The 26992-nt window shown below is 43.7% G+C and overlaps 1 protein-coding gene across 2 annotated transcripts in view; it reads right to left on the bottom strand.

Moving 5' to 3' along the window:
- The window catches only part of TRAF3 (TNF receptor associated factor 3), a 557290-nt gene that overhangs the window by 73718 nt on the left and 456580 nt on the right, over positions 1–26992 (bottom strand). For both annotated transcript variants that reach the window (XM_086937838.1, XM_086937839.1), the window contains exons 7-8: positions 14002–14076; positions 2180–2272 (exon numbers count right to left, since the gene is read on the bottom strand). In XM_086937838.1, the coding sequence (XP_086793964.1) occupies positions 2180–2272; positions 14002–14076 (168 nt within the window). The remainder of the gene's footprint in view (positions 1–2179; positions 2273–14001; positions 14077–26992) is intronic.

The raw sequence follows: 26992 nt of genomic DNA, 5'->3' as shown, positions 1-26992 counted from the left end.
TGGTGTTGTCCTGTTCTTCCGGGTCTTCTTCTTCTTCTTGATCTTCTTTCTTGTTTTCTTATCAGGATCTGAGGAAGGAAGGTTCAGGGTGCCCCTAAATACTAAATGTAGGGGCGTTACAGGTAGGGCAAGGGCAGGGACCAATAGGTCCCTGTCCTGGAGTGGGTACACCCCCTAGCCTGCTCCTCTCCTGTGGGAGGGGGGCAGGGGCCTAGCTGTGATTGGGCAGGGCTCCCCATCTTCAAGATGGCCAGAGCCCGGGGTCATGCTTCATCTCGCCTCTCCCCCCTTAGGGGTGGGGTTGGCACAGGATGGCACAGCCCCCTTCCTGTCAGAGGGTTTCCCGCTAGTCTTCTTACCAGAGTGGGAGTCAGAACTGGTGGGGGTCAGTTGCTGAGTATAGCAAGTGGTCTGGAGAAGCTCACAAAGACGGCAGGCCTTTGAAGCTTCCCCCTGCCCATCCTGGGGGAGGAGACCAAGCACCTCGCCCAAGATGTGCATTGTTGCAGGCCCAGGAGAGCGGGGGGCTCTCCACCCAGGGTCCAGCAACATGTCTGCTGTGTGGCAGCCTAGGCAGCCTGTCAGACCAGACGTAGATTGTAGGTTAGGTTTTCAGGGGGCATCTCTAAGATGCCCTCTGGTGCATTTTACATTAAATCCCACACTGACATCAGTGCGGGTTTAATGTGCTGAGAAGTTTGATATCAAACTTGTCAGTCTTCAGTGGAGCCATTATGGTGCTGTGGAGTTCGTAATGACGACCTCCCAGCACCATATACCCTTAATGGCATCACTGCACTTACAGTGCCCAGGAAGGGCCCTGGGTACTGTAGGGGCACAGGGCTCATGCACCTGTGCCCACATCACTGGCAAAGGGCACCCAGCTTGAGGGGTGACTGAGGTATGCCAAGGCAGTGGGTGGGTCTTGTGGGCATGGCACAGGGATGTGTGTCACGTCGACACTTTGTTTAGTACTGTACTTAGACATTCAGCCTGCAAAGGCAGTGTGTGGGTGTCAGGGTACAGGGCCCCTAAGAGTGGCACAATAAGTGCTGCAGCCCTTAGGGGTCTTCTTTGGTCACCATGCCCTGGTTACCTAGGGTACCATCTACTAGGGGCTGACAGGTGGCCAGAGATGCCAATTGGGTTTTAGTTTCAACACAGTTTTAGGGAAGGACACAGGCCCTCGGCACCTGGTTGGCAGGAGCTCAGGGCACACTCAGTCAAAGAACATCAGCAGTTCACCAAAAAGGGAGGGAATACCAGTGCAAGAAAGATGGCACTTTCTCACAACGAGAAACACAGCAAATACATAGAAGAGTCTGCACATGATGTGTTTAATAGGGCCATGGTATAGAACTGGTCTTCTGGCATGGGATCAAGATTTACACGGGGTTGGCTGCATTCTACAAAATCACAGACAATAATTTGCTTAAAAAACTGGAAAATTAAATTCTATCTATAGGAGTTTTTTATGGTTAGGAAAAAGGAAGACAGAAGCTTTTGCCGTTGTCACTATTTTGACTAATCTTCAATTTAACCATTCTTTAATTGAGATTCTTAGACTTGGACACCAGATCCAAGTGGTATTTTAATGACAGCCCCCGACACGGTTAAGGAGATAGATGTGGGTTCCTTTCTTGTGTATGTGGCTATGGAGGAACTCTGGCAGTGATCGAGCCCTCCTGGACCTACGGTGAAAACTTCTGACGTAGATCAAGAGGTCTGGATCAGCAGCCTGATATTTACCAACAGTGTGATGGCATTTCCTCGCCTCCAATTTCAGAACAGCTTTGTTCCAATTTAGTGCCTCCTAAACATATCCTGCCATTTGAGCCCTTGAGAAAATCAATGTACCTGTAGCGGGAGTCATAATGGGGTGCTGGAGGGGGGTGAGAGCACTAATGACATAGTGTGATAAAGCCTAAACGGAGTCGTATATCACATGCGAATTTATGTAACACATTTTTCAGAGCTCCCCACCTTACTTACACCTTACCTTAGCACTCAAACAAAAAATCGAGTACACACTTCTAAAATGTATGTGCGAAGTGAACAATCCTTCACGCAGAAACTAAACACAAAAGCACAATTGCCCCATTTTAATTACTGGAGAATAAAAGCGGCTTCTGTTTTACCCAGTGTTTTCATTCCGTGATTTGTAATCAGGATACATTACCTTCGTTTCAAGGGAATTACTCCACTCCTTCATTAGGTTAACATGTTGCACTGCTGAGCTTGCCTCGTGTGTTTTAATTTGCTGATTTGTCCCCTGGGAAATGGAAACAAATGAACATTTTTAACCCAGTGAAATACGCTTGGAAAATAAAGAGTGCCCCACTGGAGAAGTAAGTAGCCAGCACCGCACATTCGGAGGAAGCAGGATGCATAATGAAAATACTAGGCTTAAATGTACAAGCACATCACCTAAGTTTAGCACGTGCAGATCCAGGCATGTTACAGAGCTCACAAGCATATACAATAGGCTCCTGCAGCACCTGCAATAACCCTTCAGAGCTCCCACACCCACTCTACATGAGGGATTTGGATATCTGTGGGATGGAGGAATCTCTCACACCTATCAGCACACATTGTGGGTGTGATATAGGGTATACACACACACACTCATTCACAGCATACACATACATTCATGCACACACATGCATGCACACAACATTCAAGGAAGACACAGCGGGCTGAGGCAGTGACATCAGGTGGCAGGAGGGTTTAGGGAAGAAAGGGGTGGGCGGAAGATCCCACCACTGCCTCCTCTCATTGGCTGACCTTGTTATAGGTCAGCCAATGGGAGGAGGACTATCCCTAACTCGTCACAGAGTGGGAAGCGGTCAATGAGAGTTGCAGACCCCACCCTACCTCACTCTGTGACAATGCATCACTGACAGACAGTCAGCCATGAGCAGTTCGGGGCTTAAACATGTAGCACCCAGATATAGTTCTACCAGTGATGCTCCCGCTCTAGATGAGGGGAAGGACCTCAGAGGACTTCGCTGGGCTGATGAGGTCATGACCTCAGGACTGTGAAATCTTAGGCACTGCAAGCTTTACTCAGACTGCGAGGCGCCTGCGCATTTGAACATTTGAAACGCTTGTCTGCCTGATCCGAACACGATGAGTGTCTTTCAGACGTACGTTTGTTCAGTCTTACAGACACTTTGCATGTGTGCCTGGTGAGGTGTGCTGGGACAAAGTCGTTTTCCATTAATGCTAAGGACTGATTATGGATATCGGGGTACACGTGGGTCGTAATAGCACATCTGGTGTTACTGTTTTAATGTATCAGCACCACTTGTTTTCAGCTATAACAGCAATGGACAGCAGCTGATGCAGTGGTGGAGGCCAGAGGTGGAGGGAGCCCCCTGTAATGGCTGATTCCAATTCTCCAAATTACACAAACTCGAGCAGTATGAGGCGTCATGCTGTACACAGTCCTTTGGGTAATGTCACCCCTCTGCACATTATCTGATGATATCTGACCCTTTGTAAAGCCTGACATCGAATGCATAATCCGACTATGCTGTAGCATCTATGCAAGTGGTATAAGTGAGCAGCTAAGTAATTGGATGTCTGCACTGGAGGCATCCAATCACAAAACTGCTCACTGCATCAGAACTACAAAAGTACTCATTAGTTAATCCAGTTCCACGTTCTAGTGCGGTTTTGTGTCTCCCTCCCAGCCTTTGGAAGAAGTGAGGACAAATAGTGGACAGTAAGCACACAGCGCTGCCTACAAATCCCGATGATCAACATGGTGGAAAGGCATACCGCAGAATCTAACAATTGGTACCAGGTTGAGAGCCACAGGAGCTTGGGAACTTTGCAAGAAAAAGACGTAGGCTGGGCACTACAAAACAGCTATCCAGTCCAACTTAAAAAAAAGTCATTGTGTGCGAAGAGGGGGGCAGGACCCTTGGTTGAGGGAGGGCTTACCTCCGAGAGCAGCCTGCGGTACTTCTACCCACCCAATCCCCTCCACTAAAAACAAATAAAACAAAAGCTTCTAAGCTTTCTTGTTTTGTCCCAGTATCTTCGCGAGTACACCCCATAATGGACATCAGATGTGTTGGGCCTCGAAACACGAGATGCGAACACTTTCTGTGAAAATCCATATTTTCGAAATCTCACAATAGTCACATTTTTTTAATAGATTAGGTGAAAGCAGGAGCAGGATAACAAAGCTATATGCAACTAATGCGAGAATAAAACAAGAATAATTTATTGCTAAAAAGACAGTGGTTGAAATCAATGACTTGAGCAAAATGCGGACAAAGCCGATCTTGAACGTTGTTTTAAAAATTGACATCAACACGTTTTCCTTGGGTTTATGTTTTTTTCTTTTGTAACTTTTTATAAATTTTCTTGACATTACAATTCTCACAAACAATTTTCATAGCTTGTACATTTCACTTTAGTAGCGAAAACAAATACTGAACTATTCTACCTGCCCCACCCCCTTGCAGACTCAGGCTTACATTGCTATACATGCTTGGTAGCCAGCACTACAGCATAAACATTTGTACATAAGGGCACACTTACATTCCATATCCTTTGTATTATATAATGAGCGTTCAACATCCTGCGTCTTGCCCACCATATTTTTGAAGGCGATACCAGTAAGTTTGTTTGGGTCCTTCTATGATGCCTGCACATCCGTAGCTATACATTCTTCCAACATTGTATTCCATTCCAGTGAAATGGGTTTATTATGTAATCCCCTATGTTCCTCTTGCTTAAATTCAGCACCCGCTGCCCTACCCCATCTAACCATTTCATTATACCAATCTAATATCGATGGTGATTTGGCAGTCTTCCATCTCATAGTAATATTTCTCTTAGCTAATACAAGAGCCAGATTTGCGAATTTGCGGACAGGGCTTCCCTTCTTTCCCATTGGACCCAATCCTAATAGACAATACTCCAATGAGACACTGTTCCTTACCGTGCAACACTATTGCCTATTCTGTGTACTGATGACCAGTAATGGGTTAATCTCAGACAATCCCATAACATATGTAGTAAATCGGCATTTGAGGAGTGGCATCGGGGGCAAGTATCCGACGTTTCTGGAAACATTAAGTTTAGTTTGTGCGGGGTCAAGTAGGCACGGTGGACAATCATGAGCTGTATGAATTTAAATGTTGGATTCCTGGATACCTTTCTTGGGTATTCCAATAGTGTTCCCCATTCTTTATCATTGAGCACACAGCCTATGTCTGTGTTCCATTTGTCCCGAGTGGTCTGGAGTGACACTCCAGTGTGTGTTCGAATCCCTTGGTAAAACCATTTTGTCAAGTGACTACTGTTGCCTATCAAGAATTGTATGTGAGTTAACTTGTGTGTTGGAGGTTCTGTTTCCTCTGGGTCGCAAGCAGTTCGGATATATCGAGTGATATTTGCATAGAGCAGAAATAATATGTCCGGCACATACTGTGCTCTCACAAATGTGTTGTGGTTCATCAATGTACCATTCGTAAAAAACATGCCCACTGTGTTCACACCCATCTCCGCCCAAGCAGATATATGCCTAAGTGTTACCGCCCTTGGGTTTATGTTTAATAAGGTGTGTAGCACTTCTGGACACCTCCAAATTCCAGCCCAGAACGAGGTTATAGAGTTAAGCCAGAGGCCAGTGCTTACTGGAGGTTTGGAGATTGCCTGCTTCGATGGCTTTATGCCTATCAATGCACCGCGAAGACAGTACTTTGAGGGGGATACTACTGTCATGTGCGTTAGGGCTGGACTGGAAACCAAAACTAGCCCCCCTACCTTCCACCCCTTGCTTTATTTCTCTCTTTCCATTCATCAGTTCTTTTTTACTTCTCTCCTTTATCACTCTCCACTTTCTCTGCTAATTTTCTCTCCACCTTCCATCCTAGATCTTTTTCTCTGTCTCTTGAAGGGCTCCTCCCTTATTAGCTGCAATTCAATTCTGGGAGCTGGGGAAGTGATAGAGTTGTCAGCAGCAGCAAAGGGCGTTCAAAACAAAACTCCAATCTCTAGAGCCCCGCCAAGGAAATGCCCGAAGGAATAAAAGATGAGTCCAGCCGTGGGTGCAGGGACCCCTGCTTGAGTCACGTATTTCCATGATACACGGTGTGAAGTGTCCATGCAGCTAAAGAAGCATCTTATGCAGTTGTTCAAGCCCATCTAGAGAAAGAACACAAGGATTCACAAAAAGTGGTGGTGAAAGAACCCCTGACTACAGAAATGGTGCTGCTGTTGCTATTTCTAGCTGAATTAACTTTATTTATTTGGAGTTTTATATAGCGCTGGCTAGACCCGGAGGTATCAGAGCGCTTTACATAGGGGATAACGTGGACGTTACATAGGTTACTTGAACTTTGGTGAGTGGGCTACTAAAGAGATGTAGGAAAATATACAGGACTTATTTATACAAACCTAGACCAATACTTTAGCTTTATTAACCTGCAAGGTCATCACATTCTTCCCTATTCAAAGCAACAGAGCTCTTATGTTTTTCCTTGTTAGGTGTCAGCAGCTTATCCAGGCTTTTCATCTCAGTATTCTCACATTTACAGTTTGGCTAGACCCACTGTACATAGAAGATAAGATTTCCCAGTAGGCAGAAAAATAAACTGAGCGGAGTGAGATAGTCACATCCCACATGGTGCAACTTGAGTATCCAGCAAATCGCTGTTTAACTTTTCAAGAAATTACTACAAGCGCTCTCCTGAGCCCTAGTAACCCGGAATCCCTAGACTACAATACGATTGTACCCCAACCCTGCCTTTCCTTCTCCAAGCTGTCCATTCCACACAGAGACTGCTGGACAGCGAAGGAGGTTTTATAAATCCACTCTGCGAGGTAAAGTTACTTTATCTAAGTTTTGAGTAGGTTATTTGGCCCTGTTTTTTCTTAACATTCTACCCGTTCTCTTCTAGTCTTGTATTTTTGCTCTTCCAATCATAAATCCAAGACTGCATGTGCAAGATTCCAAAGAAAAGAAACATGACTAAGTGATCTACTGATACCTACCTGGGCACATCTGAGATCTTTTCACTCAATCTGGGAAGCAGGTTTCAAAGTCTACAGCAACATTTAATACAGTCAGTATCCTGTATTCAATAATTTTTCAAAGATCCGGCAAGTTAACAGGATATCTTCATTCTGATTACCAGTGATAGGCACCTTGGACAACAAGTGTTTCATTTGCATGGAATAGCCAGTTGCACAAAAAGATACAGGTTCTGTCATTGTGTCAGTGGAAATTGGACGAATATGTGCCTTACTGCAGCATTGGTAAATGTAAGACATGCAATTTACAGTGGCACTGTGGAAATTTGGCAAATATGTACATTACCCAAGCGTTATGCTGTTGATATGGTGATCTTGTATTTGAGGATCAGGGAAACTATATGTTAAAGTTTCCAGGCATGAAATATCTTAAACACTAGTGGCATTGGAGGAAATTGTGTGCTAATATATGGATCTATTATAGTGTGCTGATGGCATTAGGCGAAACGTGGGTAACATAAGGAATATTATGTGTTTAAAAATTATTTGTAGATTTGGGTCCATTGTGTGCTTTTATCACACACAGTGTGTCACTGAGAGGTACAAATGTATTAAGTCCAAACCACACTGATGTCCCCAGTGTGCCAAAAACTCATAATTTGTCACATCCCCTAACAATTACTTTGAGGAAAGTTACCAAGCCTAATGAAAAATTGTCTTAATTGTTTGAGTTATAACCAGCAACACTGGTCAAACTGACTTTAAATGCACTATTTGCAATACTTCTTTCTTTTAACATGTCTTTCATAGAACCCACCCACTCTCAAGTCCCGCTTTCAAATTACTTGCAAACCCTTTCATGTTCATCAGTCTCACTGATCTTTTGTGTTCTAAAATCACTATCTCACACAAGTGTTTTAAAGAAGATATTCTGTATCATAAATTAGTCTCAACTTTTTCTGAAAATTGTCCACTGAAAACACCCATTAAACTCTCTATATAGAGAGGTCTGTGAATCATTTAATGTTATTTTAAGCTATAGATCCGATAGGCCTTAAACTGCATACTTTGAGAGTTTTTGCAGCAAAAGTTTCTCCAAAGAGGCACCTACTCCCCAAAAACCTCCTGAAGTGGTCTTTATAAGTTATCAAATTGTAAGCAGTATTACAGATGGCAAAAGTTTCTAAGAAATCCCTTAGGGGTAAATCTGTCCTGGGGGCAGAGATCGGCATACAATTAAGTGTTGGATTTTTTTAGTAAATGTGGAAGGCCCGGGGGAGTGCTGGGTAAATGGATATAGTTACTACAAAATGGCAGATAATAAGCAAAATGTAAAGTGAGTTTCGGGGGATGCCAATACTAAACACACCTCTAAATAGAAATAAGGCAGTTGCTATTCACAAAATGAACTATTTCTATTGTAGCCTTAACAGTGAGTGACAAGACACTAAAATGTACCCTAGCCCAACACCCACATGGCCAACCACGGTTTCTACAACTCTCCATGTTAGAAAATAATGGAGGCAGGCTATGACAGCTGACAGGAAATACTTGTAAAATGAATTAAATTAACTCTGAATTATATACATAAAACATTTTTTTAGCTAAAAACCTAAGTGTAAACAATGATAGTTTTTATTTTTTAATACCACAGTTAAATATATATTAATTAAAATTACATTTTTAACTTTTAAAAGTCTAAAATGTATTTAAATTAATTAAAAATGTAACTTTGAACCAAGTTTTCAAAAAGATCAATTAAAAATGATGTTAGTGAGAGTGGGTGATTTCAACTTTAAAGTACTTTTTCAAAAAATAACAGTGACATTTTTTAAAATTAATTTATGATTGAATACAAAATTCATTTTAGGAGGTAACGTGTTTTATCATTTTCTATTTTGTTTTAAATGTTATATATTTTTTATTTATTTTAGAACTTCATCACATTTCCCTTTATTTTCCAATAGGTTGATCTTCACCTAGTTCGAGAGATCTCCACAAATAGGTCTAAAGTTACTAAATGAAAGTTTATACCTGTAAAGTCAGTAGTAGCAGTCTCTTTTGAGGGAGTGGGTACTCTTACGTCTACAACTAGATGTATAATTCCACTGGGAAAATGATGAATAGCAAAATAATTCCCAAAGTAACTGGCATGTTTTTTAAGTCAAACTTTATGATCTTTGCATGGCGTCTGTGTTTAAATACCTGTTCACAGGATGTGGAACCAGGCTGAATAAATGTGGGGAAGGATGAGTACAAAAGCAGTGGCTTGTGCCACCAAAACTGTCTTTGGCAGGAGTTATAAAAGTGCACAAAAATATTCAATAGCAGACAGCAAAGGCATAAAAAGCCTTGTCTCAAACATGATTGTACCAGCTGTATGCAGTAGTGGCACATTGCTCTGCCAGTGTCCACACTTCCTTAATCACATTAGGGATGGTGTACCATGCATTAGTAGTAAGCATGGCACATTCTCAAAGCACCACATAAACAAAGATAGAGTTATTGTTTGCTATTTTGTGTTAGAACCTTGGATAGCTCTTTGTTTAAGGCATGTCACTTCTTATTTTTCAGTTTTCGATGTTACTGCAATGGCAGGCTTCCCTAATGCATTCCATGCTGCCAGTGGTCTGGCCGTGCCACAATATTGTTCAAAGTCTCACTATGAGCTGCTGTTGGGATGTAAAGGTTCTCTACATGATCATAAACGTGCACCCCTGCCCTTAGTGCCCCAACAGTATTGATAACTCAATCTCTAATGATGATTCTTGTGTCATAGACAAACACGGATCATGTGTATGGGCCATGACAAAGGCCTGTCTCACGGACAACGGTCTAGTTGGACTTACAGGGCTGCCCATAGCACTACCCTCATAGCGGTGAGAGGCTACTGCCTTCACCAGGTAGCTTGTCTCCTTTCTGGTGAAGAATTGGCTTGGTAGTTTAGTCTGCCCTGTTCCCATGATGCACTGGGCCAGGGACAGACTGATTTGCATATAGCCAGGTTCTGAACTGGGATGGTGCAGTGAGATAAATAACGGTGATGGATCAAGCCCTGATCTTTGGACTGGGTAAGAGTGGTCTGCTTAATTCAGACACTCTGTTCATCACCACCCCCCTTTTCTGATTCACCAGGAGTTAAGCAGCACAAGTGCAGTGGTGGCAGCTGACACGGCGTAAAAGCTGTACATACCTTACATGACACATAAACCAAGTTTGACAATGAAAAACAAATGTGCACTTTGCACACGTCTAGAAGAACAACACAGAAACTAAGCAAAGTTTAAGTACTAGCACCGTTCAAGTGTGCTTGATTAAGTAGAAACAGTAGGATTAATGAAATAGTAAATTTAAGATTTGTAGTAACTGATTATCTTATATTCTTGTCATGAAAATTAATGACGAAACTTAGCATGGCACTCTTCATTGTAGAGTGCCATAACAAACTCGACAATCATGCAACTCATGCATGTAATGTGCTTTATTATTGAAACTTTCAGTATAAGTGCCTAACATTATAAAGATCTTTTAATCATAGAAATGACTTTAATTTAATGATTTCTAGAAATTGTTTGCATATTGCTACTTTTTGAAATAGTGGTAGTAGACCACAATGAGAGTTAACATTTTTGTGTAATAACCACTGACAACCTTACAAAATACTCATATATAATATGTTTGATTTATTTTTTTATGCTTGTACTTAAATAGGAGTTTATTTTACAAAATAAGAAATGTTAACTTTAAAAAGAATTTAAATTGATTTTCTCCTTAGGTTACGTTATTTCATAGCTTGATGTAAATGGATTTTGATGTTTCCTCAAATGTTGCTTTATTTGTTCTTAACAAGTAAGAGACTGTCTTGCAGCATTTCTTTGTGTATGAATGGTAGGAACTTGACGTTTGGACTATATCCATGGAAAGAAATAAAGGAAATAAGCTATTTGTCAACTAACCAGTGAGGAAAGAATGGACAGTCCTTTCTCATGATGAGCATGGTAACGTATGCTGAAGTATCAATTTGTACCTGGAGAACGGAAGAATGGTCACATGATGATCAGAGCATTGTATGGTGGCTACCGATGTCACCAGTGACAATTTGGACTATAAAAAGTGACTTTCCTAAAAGGAGGGGGGTCTGGCTACCCCCTTTTCACTTTGCTTGCATCCAGCTTGCCTGTCGGACGTTCCCTATCATGCCCCTTGCCTTTTTGCTCTTGCTGATGAACTTGCCTGCGGGACGATTTGGAGTAGTTTGGTGAGAGACGGTCTTGAACTTACCTAATTTATGCTCCATTAACCTTGCCCATGGACTTTTCACTAATGGACTTTAACTTGATCCCTTTGCCCATACTAAGATAACCCTTGTGAACCATCCTCCTGCCTTTGTTGGTGGTAGGAATCTCTAATGATTGGAACCATCTTTTTATGGTTGCCAGTATTTAGCAATATATTTACTTTGGCTAGATGTGTGATTTTATATTTCAAGCTGTAAGACTCATGACTGAGCTTCTTAAAATGTTACTTATATGCAGCAGTCACTTGAATCAGCTCCTGCCGCTCCACTGCTCACATAAAGGGCACGCTCAGGAACTCCCGTCGCTCCAATCCTGCGCAGTGCAGCGCAGATTCAGATCAGTGGGCATATTTACAAGCAGACATGCAGCATGTGAGTGTACTCATGGAATAAGCCATCTCAGTTTAGCCTCCGCATTTACAACAATGGGGGTCTTCTTTCAGAATTAACATGCGCGACGCTGAATTATGCTTTTAAAGTACCAGTGCACTACTAAGGGAGCAGGGTGCAGTACTAGCATAATCTTAGCACATCTTCTTGATAGTAAAAAACTGACAAAATCCCAGTCAAGGCATTATGTGAGGCATACGATAGGGACACGCCTTTTACTGTGTAACGCTGAGACTCACCAGATTATACTATGTCTTGCAGATTGACGGAGGCAAAGACTGCGAAAGCCAGTGAGACTGTGAACATGCACACACTCACATGTGCATAGGGGTAAAGGTATGCGCATGTGGGGCTATATCCCGGTAAATATTATGACAACAGAAGAGTGGTTTTTATTAAAAGGATATGTAATTTGCAATTTTGGATCAGGTGCCAACTGATCATGGTGCGTTGTTTTTACTTGTGTCTCCTGCAGGAACACTAAAATAGACATACACTGGTGCAGGGTAGAGTGATTGACCCACGCCCTGAAGAAATTGCCCTGAGGTCTTTTCCCCTGGCAATAAAACATGTCGGCTTTTAATGAGCAGACACACAGCACTGAATAAAATTGAACAGCCAGTGTGATTTAGCTCGGTTTTAACTGGGACGGGCGGAGCCATAGTTTGGACCCGGTAGTCCCAATTTCTGGGTTGACTTTGCCGCACACTATAACTAACTGTCTGGTGCGTAGGCAGTATCAGATATCACACCCTAGCACCTAGTCCTTTCTTTTTTTCACTCACTTTAACACCGTTGTTTTCGGGTTGGTGGTTGCTAATGATGAGAACCTGAGGAAGCAGGTGAGTATCTTCCTGCTCACACCCATGGTGTTACTTCCGTGAGGCACCACCAACCCCCTTTCCCATTTTTTCCTTCATTCTTACAGTTGCTCTGTGCATCTGTAGCGTGATCGTATCACATAAGGATATGGGTACGACTGTGGGAGACATTGGTCAAAACTAACGCATCAGATACATTTTAAACCCTTTTTTTTAAAAATGGTGACCCACATCCTAATAGCACAGACGGTATATGACTAATTGCTGGCCCAATAGATTGTCTCAGATACCACAACAGATTGGATAGGATTTGAGTAGTAGATTCACCACGTGAACAGGTCCTGTGTTGTGAAAGACTGATGTTGAGCCAGTCGGCCACAGGTAAACCTGCTGCTAATTAGCGCTGCAGCACTAGAACACTGTGGCTCTTGAGACTCGTTCTACTAGTGTGACTCACCCTGGATGTTGCCTATATTGATAGGGAATAACCACTATCGCTAGAAGCGAGCAAGGAGTGGGACCGGGGAAGTGCCTAAAGAAATGCTAGAGGCCCTAACCTCGGAGGCACTGTGTAGTTGTTTGTGAATGTTGTGTTTTTCCTTCGTGTGGATAGCGGTAGAAATAAAATACTTCTTTTTTTTATGAAAGTGAATGTTTGGCTGTACAATGATTTATTGCTGTGGGTGCACGCATTTTGACTTGCAAACCTGTGTTCAGTTCCCTGCATTCACACCTTCCCCCTAAGTAAGCCTTGGACTGCCTGGACTAAACTAAGCCTGAGAGTTACGTAATGAAGGGGTACTTGGCCCAGTTGCTCAGAATCCATAGTAGGTTGGGCCATGGAACATCAAGAGCCTCAGCCCCACGATTGGGCTCATTAATACCTGCTTGCCCTATGGCCCTCTAAAAGGGGTTCTGACAGCTGCCAAAGTGAATTAATTGTGCACTGTTAACATGCTGATGAGCTACATGGTTCAGAGGTAATGCTTGCACACACCAACCTATTCAAACTTTTGCATTTACCTTTTACATAAAGATGTGCATGACAGGATACACGGAGACCTTGGGGCGCACACCTGTTTTACAGCAGTAAGTCAACATCAAGACAAAAGAAGTCAGTTCTGGTTTGAAACAACATATTCCCTCTCCTCACTTACAGAGATATGTGCAGCTATGCACCTGTGCACGGGCAAGCTAAAACATAAGGCGGCTTCGCCCCCGCCACCTTCGCTCATGGTGAATGCTAGTCTAACGATTCTATAGATATCTTCAGGTTTCAAAAAGTGGTTTCAACGAATTGACACTTCCAGGCATCAAACCGACAAAAACCTTGCCCAAGTTGTGAAGCCTCAAGCTGTTTCCTGCTGCAGAGTTTCACACTTAGTGCACCTTGTTGAGGGTTTACAAGGCACAGCTCTGTCTCAGATAGTTTTCTCGAGCTGAAGTATCTGAAAGAGTTACAGGCTTGCACGACAGAAGTTGTAATTTGAACATACTGACCTGGAAACTACAACCGTAACGTTTAAAACTGCAGGTACTTGGAGCATTCACACATTCAGCTAAATGGGTATTCAACTGCAAAAGAGAAACAGAGGCAAAATGTTAAGAAAGCATAGTTTGGTAGCTTACCAATATGAAATGCGACAAATCATTGCGGTCATACTTGGTATGATATTTATCAAGATACAGGTGTTCATATGAAGACTTGACGTACAAAGATTTCCATGCCTACCTTATGGTAATGAGTTAGACTAGGGTAGGACCTACAGGAATATAAATTAAAAGGGGTGGAAAGTTACAATAAAAAAAAAGATTTCAGACCATGGCAGCCAGAGTACATTGCATCTCTAGATAAATGCCCTCTCCGACAAAACTAGTCTCAAAGAATGTCCGCTACGCCCACTGACAAACGAAGTGGGATTTACTGTACTTACTATAAGTACAGATTTAAGATACTGTTATACTTCTGCACGCATTCTGGGCGAACCAACAGCTTTCCTATATAAATCCTGGTTCAGATATGACATTTTAAATTTAATTGTCAATTTGTTTATTTGAGATCCAGAGCGCTTTATTTTGTTCGAAAGCTTCAAGCTTCGGGTATTAGAAGCTCGATATCTGCAATATGTAAATTCAAATACCTGCCTTTCTGCCTTTTTTTGTTGCTATTTTAGAAGTTAGAATAAGTTTCAGAAACAGTTACTTAGACGACAGCTCCTGGCTGTTGCAGTTTTTGATTGCCACGTAAGAAGCGACCTTAGTGCATTTTCCAGATTAAACCCCTTGTTATTGTACACCTCCTACATGACACTTTGAGGATGAAAATCACTAAATGTCACTTCTCCACCAAACGTCAATTTTGCTAATTGGCATCCCAACTGGTGATATTATTTTATTTCGCTGCTGAGAACCTGGAATTAACATGAAGCAACCCTGCCGCAAGCAACTCTCAAATGCACGATATGTATTTGTAATACAAATATATGTCATTTCCATCCACCATCGCCAAGAGACTTTTCTAAATGCTTTTATCCAAGGCAAAGAACGCTCCCACAGCTGTTTAGTCTTCAAAAATGTCTTGCGATGGTAGGTTTCCCTGGGTGCCAGCCGAGCCTGGAGCTAAACACCACTTTTACCACATCCCAAGAATGCTTGCAATGTAAAGAAATATTTTTGATGTTTGCACAGAGTATTTTGAGGCATTTCCTGTGGCAGTAGATAGGCCGACCCACGCAATTGGGATAGTAGGTGGAAAAGCAGGGCGGTACGATATTTCTCAATCCTTCACTTCCCCACATCTCTAGTTTTCAGAAACGTCTATAATCTTTAGGTTCCTTAAGGCGTCAGTCAACCCCACGTTTTAATACAGACGGCAACCATTATTGCGTTATTTTAACTTAACTATACCACATATTATCTGTTTATATGTTCACATTTTTTGGATCTTTCGTGCCAAATGCACCAGCCCACTCATTTGGAGTACTATTTTTTGGCGGAGAAGTGTGGGAATGTACAATTGTAGGACATTTGTTATATTTATGACATGTTAGTGGGTTTTTTGGCATTCAATTTTAAGTCATTGTGCACAAAAACACATTTTGAGAAACACCCCCAGAATGATCAAATACCAGGGGGTACTCCCAAATTCAGGGTTGTACCAATAACCCTTACCCCTAAAACCAGATTACTGAGCACAATTCAAGAATACATAGCTTTCCTTCATAGCCATAGATTATTCATAATACATTTCCATGTGATTTGGTGCATAGTGGAAGTACAATAAAAAATAATTATAAGTTATACAGTTGATGGCTTTGGGCATAACGCTTTTGGACAATCGAAAGATTTTGTATGTGTAAGTGACTAGAAGAGTCTGACAAATGTAAAAATATATTACTTTTGTAGAGTGGCCTTCAGTGTAAACACTTACAGATGAAATACTGTAACTCACTTACTTTGACTATGTTTTTATTACAGCGATTAATCTCTTTGGTAAAAACATTGAACGATCTAAACAAATGAACCCTTGTTGGGTATCTGTTGGGTATCTGTTGTGGAAAAAAGTTATGAGTACTTAAGGACAAACTGTCCCACAAATCAACAAGCATTGGCAAAGTCAATAGGTCTCGCCTTTGCAAGAACTATTGGGTATGTCAATGTTTTGTTTGCCATGTTACACAGTGCATCTGCTGTGCATTTCCAGCAGCTCCCTGTGTGCAACAGCAATGCTCGCTCCCGCAGGAGGCAAAGACCAGGCTGGGACCATGAGGGCTTTGAGGCACACAGGGTGCCCTGGATGAGTTCCTGGGCACCCAGGAGACATGGCAGGGCCCGGGGGAAGGGGTCCCCGGGGCCCAAATCAGCCCAGGAGGGGGCCCCTCTCCCATTCAGTTAAACCCAGGGCCTGGACATGGGGTCCCATGGGTATAAAATCATTCCAGAAAGAAGGGCTGCATTGGCCCCCCTCTCCTGTGCGGAGAAGGGAAAAACAGAGGGCAGACAAACAAGCAGAAAAAGGCAAAATAGTGGCAAGAAAAATGAGAAGGAAAGGGAAAACAGCAGAAGAGGGCAAAACTGAGGGCAGGAAAACAAACAGGAAAAACAAAACCAAGGCGGAAAAGGTAAAATGAAGGCAGAAAAACAAGCAGAAAAGGACAAAACTGACAGCACTCCCACTCACAGGCCCACTGGTACACTTATACACCCACTCGCATACCTACTTAGAAACTCATTCACCCACTCACAGACCCACTCATACACTCACAGACCCACTCAGACACTCACAGACCCACTCAGGCACTCACACCCACTCGCAGACCCACTCAGACTCACACACCTGCTCACATACCCACACACTTGCTCACAGACCAACACAATCACTCACAGACCCACTCAGAGACTCACGTACTCACAGACCCACTCAGAGACTCATGCACTCATTCAAAGACCCACTGAGAAACCCATGCACTCACTCACACACCCATTCAGAGAATCTCACACACACTCAGAGACTTATGCACCCACTCACAGACCCACTCAGAGACTCACGCACTTACTCACAGACCCACTCAGAGACTCATGGACTCACAGACCCACTCAGACGCCTGCACCCACAGACCCACTCAGACTCCCACACATACTCTTGTACTCACTCACAGACCCACTCACAGACACACACACACTTATAGCTCCACTCAGGCACTCATTTGCTCACTCACACACTTATGGAGGCACTCACAAATACTCAGACACTCCGACACCCACTCAGACACCCGCACACCCCCTCAGACACCCCGGCACCTACTCACAGAGCCAGTAAGACACTTAGCAGCCATTCCCAGACCCACTCTGACACTCTCACACCTACTCATAGACCTGAGACACTCATACACTCACCCACACACTCACTGTAAAAGGCTACTGGCTACAGTAAGGAAATAAAATTTAAAACACCTTAGAAATTCAGTGAAAAAAAACAATGGTCGAATGTGACAACAAGGAGGAAGGCTGAACCCATAGTGAGGCGCTTGGATACACCCTCTTGCCTGCATCTCAGTGACAACATGAGAACATGGATATGTATCACTTGTAAGTGGTATGTTGATTCCAGGCGAACACTGTTAGCTGGTCTACTTCAAAGTGTACAGAGTATGGCGTTTGTATAGTACACCCAACTGACATATACCTATAATGTCTTGTTAAATGTCTCTGGAAATGTTTCTCCCTCTTTTTTTTTTTAGACGTTTCCTCCAGGTATGTACGGCATGAAACTATAAACATGGCTTCTGTAATGGTTAAATGTTTATAAATAGAAAAATAAAGTTAAAAACCCAATGGTTACAGCGACATTACAGTTAGGAAATAACCTTAAAAAACAGAAAATCACACAAAAAAATCAAAGGTTACAGGGACATTATAGTTAGGCAATAGAATTTAAAAAAACGTATAAATGTTTCTCCCTCTTTTTTTTTTTAGACGTTTCCTCCAGGTATGTACGGCATGAAACTATAAACATGGCTTCTGTAATGGTTAAATGTTTATAAATAGAAAAATAAAGTTAAAAACCCAATGGTTACAGTGACATTACAGTTAGAAAATAACCTTAAAAAACAGAAAATCACACAAAAAAAAGCAAAGGTTACAGGGACATTATAGTTAGGCAATAGAATTTAAAAAAACGTATAAATTCACTGAAAACAACAAAGGTCTGAGTCCAAACAATTATTATGTGGTTGTCCAAGAGGCGGGTCTGACTGTCTCAAAACGTGAGATGATTACACAACAAAAAAAAATCATGTGACATAATATGCGGTGAAGTGTGCGGTTTGCACAAGGTGTTTAGAATCCAAACGCATATTGCAGAACGCTGTTGAATTGACCACAAGCGTTTAGTGGTGGGTAAGGACATTGGGTGGTAAGGGTGTTTTTAGGGTTTAGGGGTGTATAAGGGTATTGGGTGGAAAGGGTGTTTTGGGGGTTTTAGGGTGGGTAAGGGTGTTGGGTGATAAAGGTGTTTTTAGAGTTTAGGGGTGGGTAAAGTGTGGTAAGGATATTTTAGGTTTATGGGGTGAGTAAGTATTGGGTGATAAGGATGTTTTTCGGGTTTAGGGGTGGGTAAAGGGTGGTAAGGGTGTTTATAGGGTTTTTGGTGGCTAAGGGGCTTGGATGTTAAGGCTGTCTTAGGGTTTGAGGGTGGGTAAGGGTATTTGGGTGGTAAGGGTGTCTTTAGGGTTTAGGATGGATAGTATTAGGTGGTAAGGGTGTTTTTCAAGTTTAGGGGTGGGTAAAGGTAGTGGGTAGTAAGGGCGTTTTTAGAGTTGAGCGGTAGATAGGGGTATTACGTGGTAAAGGTGTTTTTAGGATTTTGGTGTTTAGGGGTGGGTAAGGAAATAAGGGTGTTTTTTGGGTTTAAGGGTGGGTAAGGGTATTGGGTGGAAAGGTTGTTTTCAGGGTTTAGGGGTGGGGAAGGGGATTGGGTTGAAAGGGTGTTTTAGGATTTATGGGTGGGTATTGGTACTGGATAATAAGGGAGTTTTTAGGGTTTAGGGGTGGATAGGGGTATTCGGTGGAAAGGGTATTATTAGGGTTTGTGGGTGGTTAAGGGTACTGGATAGTAAGGGTGTTTTTATTTTAGGGGTGGAGAGGGGTATTAGGTGGAAAAGGTGTTTTAGGGTTTAGGATAAAGATCTTGGGTGGAAAGGATGTTTTTAGGTCTTAGGAGTGGGTAAGGGTCTTGGGTGGGAAGGGTGTTTTTAGGGTATAGGGGTGGTAAGGGTGTTTTAAGGGTTGAGAAAGGATATTGTGTGGGAAAGAGTTTTGAAGGATTTAGGGGTAGGTACTATGGCATATGTGTGGTAAATACTTGAGTGGTGAAGCCAATGTGTTGTAAAGAAATTGCGTTGTAGAGGCATGCGTGGTAAGGGCATGCGTTGTTCCGTCTTACATCCAGTCTCAGAGGCCATAATGGCAGCGACAGGATAAGAAACTGTGCAAGGCTCCAGAAGGCCTCTTTACTCTCTGTAGTTTGAACTTGTTGCCCTTGCTGTAAAGCCTGAGCAGAGACCAGGATGTCAATGGCGATCGAGGGCGCGGGAAGTTACGTTTCCCAACCCTAGATTTTTGTTGAATCAATGTCTATGGAAATGAAGGGGTTGATTCGTATTAAAACATCGTAAACAGGGGAAAAGTGAAGGTGGTCAGGGGCTACTTTAGGCTCTGCTTTCATCAGCAGGTATTTTTCTGCTTGAAAAGCCTTGCTTATAAAATAAAAAGTGCAAGAATAGCGACAATGTATTTTTTTTATGAAGCGCTTCATATTGACGATTTTATTGACTGTAAATAACAGAACACACCTCTCTTAACCTCTTCCACGCTCGTGACGGAACCGTTCCGTCACGAGTCACGGGTGGGCTGTGCTGGTGACGAAACGGTTCCGTCACGGCCCGCTCGCCGCGCCTGTGCGGCGCGAATTCCGCGCCTGGGCTGAGCGTTCTGAAGAGCGGGCGGGGCCATGACGGAACCGTTCCGTCACAAGCACAGCTCACCTGCGAGCCGTGACGGAGCGGTTCCGTCACAAGCACGGATCCGCAGCGCGGCCGCCCCACCCCCTTGGCGCTGCGGCGGAATAGCCGTCGCAGCGAAGAGGTTAATAAACACAGTTTTGGGGGAAAAAAACAGAACAGGGCTCGTAGAGATGGACGGCAAGATCGGTCTCTCAGGTACTCAAAGTTCTGACCTTCAAATCAACAACAGATGCCAGCATTGAGAGTTTAACACATTGAGCCATATTGCGTGGGTGCTATGTGCAACATTACCAGTCTGTGAAATACACAACGCAGTCTAACATTACAAAAAGTACTTCAATACATCACTTGCTAAAAATACTCTCATTAAGAGAGTTCTGTAAGTAAAAAAAAATGCAATGTAATTACCAGGTAGTTAATTTTTATTTATGGTTGAAATAAGTTTTGAAAACGCAAGGGATTCATTTAAACCAGTAAAATAAGAATGAAAACATAATGTGCCCCTGGTGGCAGGCTCATTTACAGAAAGGAGGCCTTTCGGTAGCATACGCCTGTAGTTTAGGATTTTAAGACGCCATTTAAGTTAATTTATAAGGTTAGTTTCGTAATATCGCGCGTGTTCGTCCAGTCCAGCATCGCAGGGTTTATTTTATTTTATTTAATGCGATTTTATATAGTGCAAACATTACCCGAAGGTGTCAGAGTGCTTTACAAAAGAACCAGTTACTTTACATAAGGACTTTGGGTTATAAGAGTTACATAAGAGGTATAAGCAGAAAAAAATTGCAAATGTACAAGTTGTAAAGTCATTCAAGGAAGAGATACAAACAGATAAACTCTAAAATCACATAGGAGTGGTAGTAAGTACAATGGTCTACTATATATACTAGTGGTTAGAGTTATATATATATATATATATATACATATACAAATTACAAATTCACTCAGGATTACATTTTAACAGCGATTAGGCTTGGACAATTATATAATACATATTTACAGAGCAGGAAATTCTTGCCATCGTTCAGCCCGGTGTTCAGGTGGTATTGGAAGGAAGCAGGGCCGGACTCGGAACCACAACTGGCCCTGGCAAAGTGTTCGGGCCGGCCCCCCCTCCCCACTCGGGGGTGTTGGAGGTGCCGCCTAGCTCTTTGCCGGGGCCGGGTTTCAGACGCTTTTGGTACAGGGACGATTTTGCAGCTATGCTGCAAAAACGGCCCTGTAACAACAATGGCCCCCAGGGGCCCAAAACCGGCCCCCACCCGTGCGGTGCACCGGGGAATTGCCCGGTGCCCGCTATGGCCGGTCCAGCCCTTGAAGGAAGCCACTGACCAACAGTGAAGATCAGTCCTAGTGTCTACTTGCGAGCAGGAAGCAGGAATGTGTATTATTTTGAAGAAAGATGTTGTTTACCTGTTTAGTACTTTGCTGACTACATTCTATATTTAAAGGACTAACAGTTTTCTATTTTGAGGAGAATATCGCCCTTCTAGATGTTCTTGGAAGCACACGGGTTAACTTCCTTAGGGAATGCCTACTCTGCAGCAAACTGATTCCGTCTGCGCCTCCTGTGCCCCCGTCATCAGGCAGGAATTAGGTGTATTCTTCGTGTGCAGGCTTTTTCGCTTTCATGACACAATGCCCTCAATCAGCTGCAAGGCACAGCTGCAGTCCCTCGTGAAATGCGGGGCTGGGTCACGTGACTCCAGCAGGATGCAGGGTTACATTCTGCACGTTGTACAACACGATTTCTCTTACAGAAACTTCCCATACCATTACTTCGATCTTGCGCTTCGGATTGCAATTAGTCAGGACTGATAGGGTTTGAAACAACTTATTTGGATCACATTATTTGGCTTTTAATGTTAACATTTTTTAAGTCCATAACTTGTTTATTTTTTGTAAATAATGTCTAAGTCTAGCACCTAAACCCCAAGAAACTGTTAAACATGTTTTCTGAACCCTAAAACCCGATATGCCTATATATATATATATATATATATATATATATATATATATATATATATATATATATATATATTTATTTATTTAAGGTTTTTGTAGAGCGCGTAGTAACCCTTGAGCATCCCAGCGCTTGAACCTGAAATCAAGAGGGAACAGCAACGGAAGGGGCTAAGAATTAGGGGAAAAGAAGAGTTTTCAGTGCCTTCCTGAACTGAAGGAGGTTAGGTTCAGTTCTTAGTCTCCGGGGGAGACTGTTCCAATGTTTACCCGTGTGTACCGAGAAGCGGCGTCCTCCAGACCGAGCTTTTTTTACTCTGGGGACAGTGATGAGGTTCTCTCCGCTTGATCGAAGATCTCTTGTCGCTTTGTAGGGAGTGATGAATTCATTGAGGATGGGAGGACCTTTGTTATGGAGAGTTTTGTGGGCCAGACAGAGGGCTTTGAAAGCAACCCTTTCTCTGACTGGGAGCCAGTGAAGAAGCTTCAGAGCTGGCTTTGCCGAGGATCTGGCTGGGGTGTGAGTAAGTAGTCGGGCCGCGGCGTTTTGGATTCTCTGCAGAGTATTGAATGTAGCTTCAGGGGCACCCAGGTAGATTGCATTGCAGTAATCTAGCCTCGCCAAGATGAGGCCCTGGATCAATAGTTTCCGGGAAGTGGCAGGAAGCAGGGGGAAGACCTTCCTGCATGCCCTGAGGAGTCCGAAGCATATTCCTGCCGTCTTTTTGGCCTGAGTTCTGAAGCTCAGATCCTTTTCGAGCCATACGCCCAGGCTCTTGACCTCCTCCTTGGGTGCAGGGGGGTCACCTAGACAGTCGGGCCAGATGTTCGGCGGCAAGGGGGGCCCTTTATGTCCGAGCAGCAGGATCTCGGTCTTGGACCCATTCAGTTTCAGTGCTGAGGTGTTCAACCAGCTGTGGATTTCGGTGAGACAGCTGAGGAGGTCGGAGGGGTCTTGGTGAGGGTGTGAGAGGGTCACCACCAGCTGGGTATCGTCGGCGTAATTGATGATCGTTACACCGAACGGGATGACCAATTTCTCCAGCGGGGACATGTAAACATTGAATAACGGAGGGCTAAGAGATGAGCCCTGCGGTACTCCACAGCGGAGGGGGATTGCGGGGGAGTGGCTGTCATTCTCCCAGACTTGAAAGGAGCGACCATCTAGGAAAGACATGAGCCACTTCAAGGCCGTGCCTCTTACTCCAATGTCTCCCAGTCGTTGGATTAAGGTCTGGTGGTTTACAGTGTCGAAGGCCGCACTGAGGTCCAGGAGGATCACTGCCACTGATTCTCCTGTGTCCAGAATGCTTCTGGCCTTCTCCACTGCCGCCAGGAGGGCGGTGTCGGTGCCCTGGCCTCGGCGGAAACCTGTCTGGGAGTTCCTGAGTAAGTTGTTACTCTCTAGGAATAGTGATAGTTGTTTATTCACTAGCTTCTCCGTAATTTTACTGTTTCCTGGGAGGAGGGAGATTGGTCTGTAGTTGGCTAGGTCCTGGGGGTCCAGTGAAAGTTTCTTCAAAAGACCTTTGACCACCGCCGCTTTCCAGCTGGGAGGGACTACTCCCTGTGAAAGGGAGGTATTGATGAGGGACGTGAGAGGAGGGATAATGGTGCTGGACACTTTTTTCAGGAAGCGAAGCGGGGCAGGGTCGCTGGGGGAGCCACTTTTAATTGTGGCCAGCATCGCGGCTACCTCTTCCGTGGATACTGGGCCGAAGGTGTCGAGAAGGGGTGAGGGGCCATCGGTGGAATGAGTGTGGTAGTGGGGAGAGTTGGAAGGATCCCCGTCCGTGTGGCCGGCGTCGAAGGGGGGTAGGGACGCGAGAATTTTTGGAATTTTCTCGTCGAAGAAAGTGGCCAGTTTAATACATTTACTTTCCGCTGCTTTGGGATCCAGAGGTTTCGCAGGGGGGTCTGGAGCATGAAGGAGTTCTTTAAGAATGGCAAAGGTTTCGTGGGCCGAGCAGGAGGAGTTTTTAATTCTATCTTCGTAGAATGCGCTCTTGGTTTTGTGGAGCTCCCGTTTGTAAGATTTTAAGGAGGCACGAAATATGCCTTTCTTGTCTGCCGTCTTATCTTTCCTCCATGTGTGTTCATTTCTCTTGCATTCCTTCCGTAAGAGATTCAATTCGGGGGTGTACCACGGGGAGGGGTTGACTCTCTTGGTACGTTTAAGGGTGCTGTATCTATATACATATGTATTTTTCCTGTATTTTTAATGGATGGGGGTAAATCCCCATAACTCCCTCTAAAAAAATACGTTGCACCCTTCTGAACCTTAAGAAAACATTTAAACTTTTTATACTATTCTTAAAAACAACCCTAATAAACCCTGGCTACCTAGTCCATTCAACCCCTCACAGCCCATACATAATTAACCTACACTTATTCACCACTAGAACCGTAAAAACAGTGTGCATGTTTTTTATCACAGAAAAAAAGGTTAAAGTAACATTGTAGTTAGGTGAGAATTTCACTGACAATGTAACCTTTTAAACACACAAAACCAATGAAATTCACCAGTTATAGTTATCTCTGGTAACTATAACCTGTTTCCTACGGTAACTATAACTAGCTCCCTCGCCAGGTACAATTTTCTTATCAATAATTTCATTGCAGATGTTGCAGTGATATTTTCAATGATATCATAGACGATGGCCTGAGTGATGTAATGGATTTGGTAATTAGCAGTGCGAGGTGAAGGAGCGAACAGCTATTTCTGCAAGCTCCCACCGGACGCAAGCAATCTATGCTTCCCTGCCCGCAGGAGTACAGGTAGGGAAACTGAAATCTCATCCCACCCTGAGTGTGAACGGATATGTCTTCCCTGCAAGTGCTGCTGCAGGCAGGGGAGGCATGTTTACTCCCTCACGGCAGGAGATTTAAAAATGCTCCCACCAAGAAGGAGAAAATGTATGTTTCCCTACCCCCAATGAGGCTGGCAGAGAAACTACTGTGTCCCAATCTGTGAACCCGCCCAAGGGCGTTGGGGTCTTCGAGTCCATAAGCAGCTCAGGGAGAGGGAGTTACGCCTGCACCCTCCTTCCTGTTAAGTCTTGTTCAACCCTGGGAGATGGGGTTGCACGGCCCTCCTCCCCTTCATTAAATTATCAGGCCAGGGGGACAGGGTCCCCAAGGTGGCTTTGGGCCATGGGGCCCCTGTTTCAAATAATATATTGTGCGCCGCTCCCCCGCGCTGTGGGTGGGGGGAAGTCGGGGGGGGGGGTTGTCTTTAATCAGAAGGGAGCCTGAGTTTTTTTTTAGAAACTCACAGCGGATTTGGGGATCCCCCACAAATTTGTAGGGGAAATTTAAATAAAAAGGTTTTTGGCCCAAGCGGGGTCAGTCTGGGGTCCCAACACCAGGTCTAGGGAATTAGGGTATCTTTACCCTGTCCCCTTATACATTCTTTTCCCATCTGGCTCCTGCAAAATTGTTGTTGATGTGGTGGCAGCCAATCAGATCTGTCCAAGAGATCCATCAGTTCTGTGGCTCCTCCGGGACCTGATATGTACAAAGTTTGTGAGCACTAAACGCTAAAAAACAACACAACAGATTTACACCAAATCACAAAAAGCAGTCTTTCTGGATCAAGATCTAGCTTTCTGCCAAATTTGGTGTAAAACCGTTCAGCAGATTGAGCTTTAGCTCTGTCTAAAGTTCCTATGGAAAAATGAATGGGGAAAACACGTTTTCTATGGGCCCCCCTTGACGGATCAACCAGGAACGTTCCAGGAAGGAGCAGAGGGGGGGCATTTTTTGGCGGGGAAAGTTCAGAGAAGATTCTTCAAACAGCGTTAAAGAGATAAGCAAACCAAAAAATGCATTTTTCAAGGAAATACAATCCCATTGATCAAGGAGACTGCCGAAACGCGGCTGATTCTGATTGTGCAGAGTTCATAATAAACTTTAAGGACTCACTCCTGCGAGTGCCTTCCCTTGTTTGATGAGACAGTGCAACGGATATATATATATATATATATATTTACTTACTTCCTCTTTATTAGTTGCCCGGTAACTGTGTATCAGCGTCGTGACATAGGCTTCGCGCAGAAACGCGTAGACACTCTTTTACTGATTGTTTTTCTTGATGGAATAAACTACATCCTGATTTACGCAAGCCCTGTTGAGTGCTGTTCCTCCCCAGTGGATATTGTGGGTCGGAAGCCTTCTGCAATTATATATCTATATCCTACTGGCGTTCACCAATAGGTAGTTATAGTTAGGACCTAGTTTCCATAGGAGAAGCGTTTTTTGATTTGACATTACTTTGACGCAGTTTGACAAATATTGGCGAAACATTCAAAACTAATGGGGAGGTCACATCAGCTGCTGTCTTAATAATTTCAGAGTGATCCATCAAGCGGGGGCCGAGAAAAAGGGGGAAGTTCCAAAAAGCTTATTCTCCATGTTAATTTCCATAGGAAAGTTCAGAAACAGCTACAGCCCAAACTGCTGAACGGAAGTACTCTAAATTTGGCAAAAAGTTAGCTCTTGGTTCAGAAAGCACTCTTTTTGTTAAATCTTGTAAATTCGTTCAGTAGTATCTGAGAAATTAAAAGATTATTCAGTTATACAACTTTGGCCGTGGTGGATCAGCAAACCCTCCCGATCTCTTGCCTGAGATCTGATTGGCTGCCAACACTTCGAACCAGGAAGAGTTGGCATCCATCTTATGACTCTGGGTCACATGAAAAAAAGGTAAAAAAACAAAAAAGGGGGCAGATTAGAAACACCCTGGGCCCCTAGGCATGTTCATGGCCAAACAAAGCATTTTATTTCCAGCGGATACATGGTGGATCTGCAAATCCAGCTGAAAATGTCAAAACAAAACGAAGCGCCCAGGGCCAAAAAAAAGAATTGGAAATGCGGGTGGGCACGCGGCCCCCGCATCCCCGGGGACTGCCACCTCTCCAGAGCTAATTATGTGAACTGTGGGGGCACGTGGCTCCCGCAACCCCAAGGACCCCCAGCACCAGGGGCTTTGTTTAAAACAATGCAGG

This window comes from Lissotriton vulgaris, chromosome 9, assembly GCF_964263255.1.
Source record: "Lissotriton vulgaris chromosome 9, aLisVul1.2, whole genome shotgun sequence".
In the NCBI taxonomy this organism is placed as follows: Eukaryota; Metazoa; Chordata; class Amphibia; order Caudata; family Salamandridae; genus Lissotriton; species Lissotriton vulgaris.
Note: the sequence above shows the minus strand (reverse complement) of the source record. Positions and strands in the feature narration are given on the sequence as shown.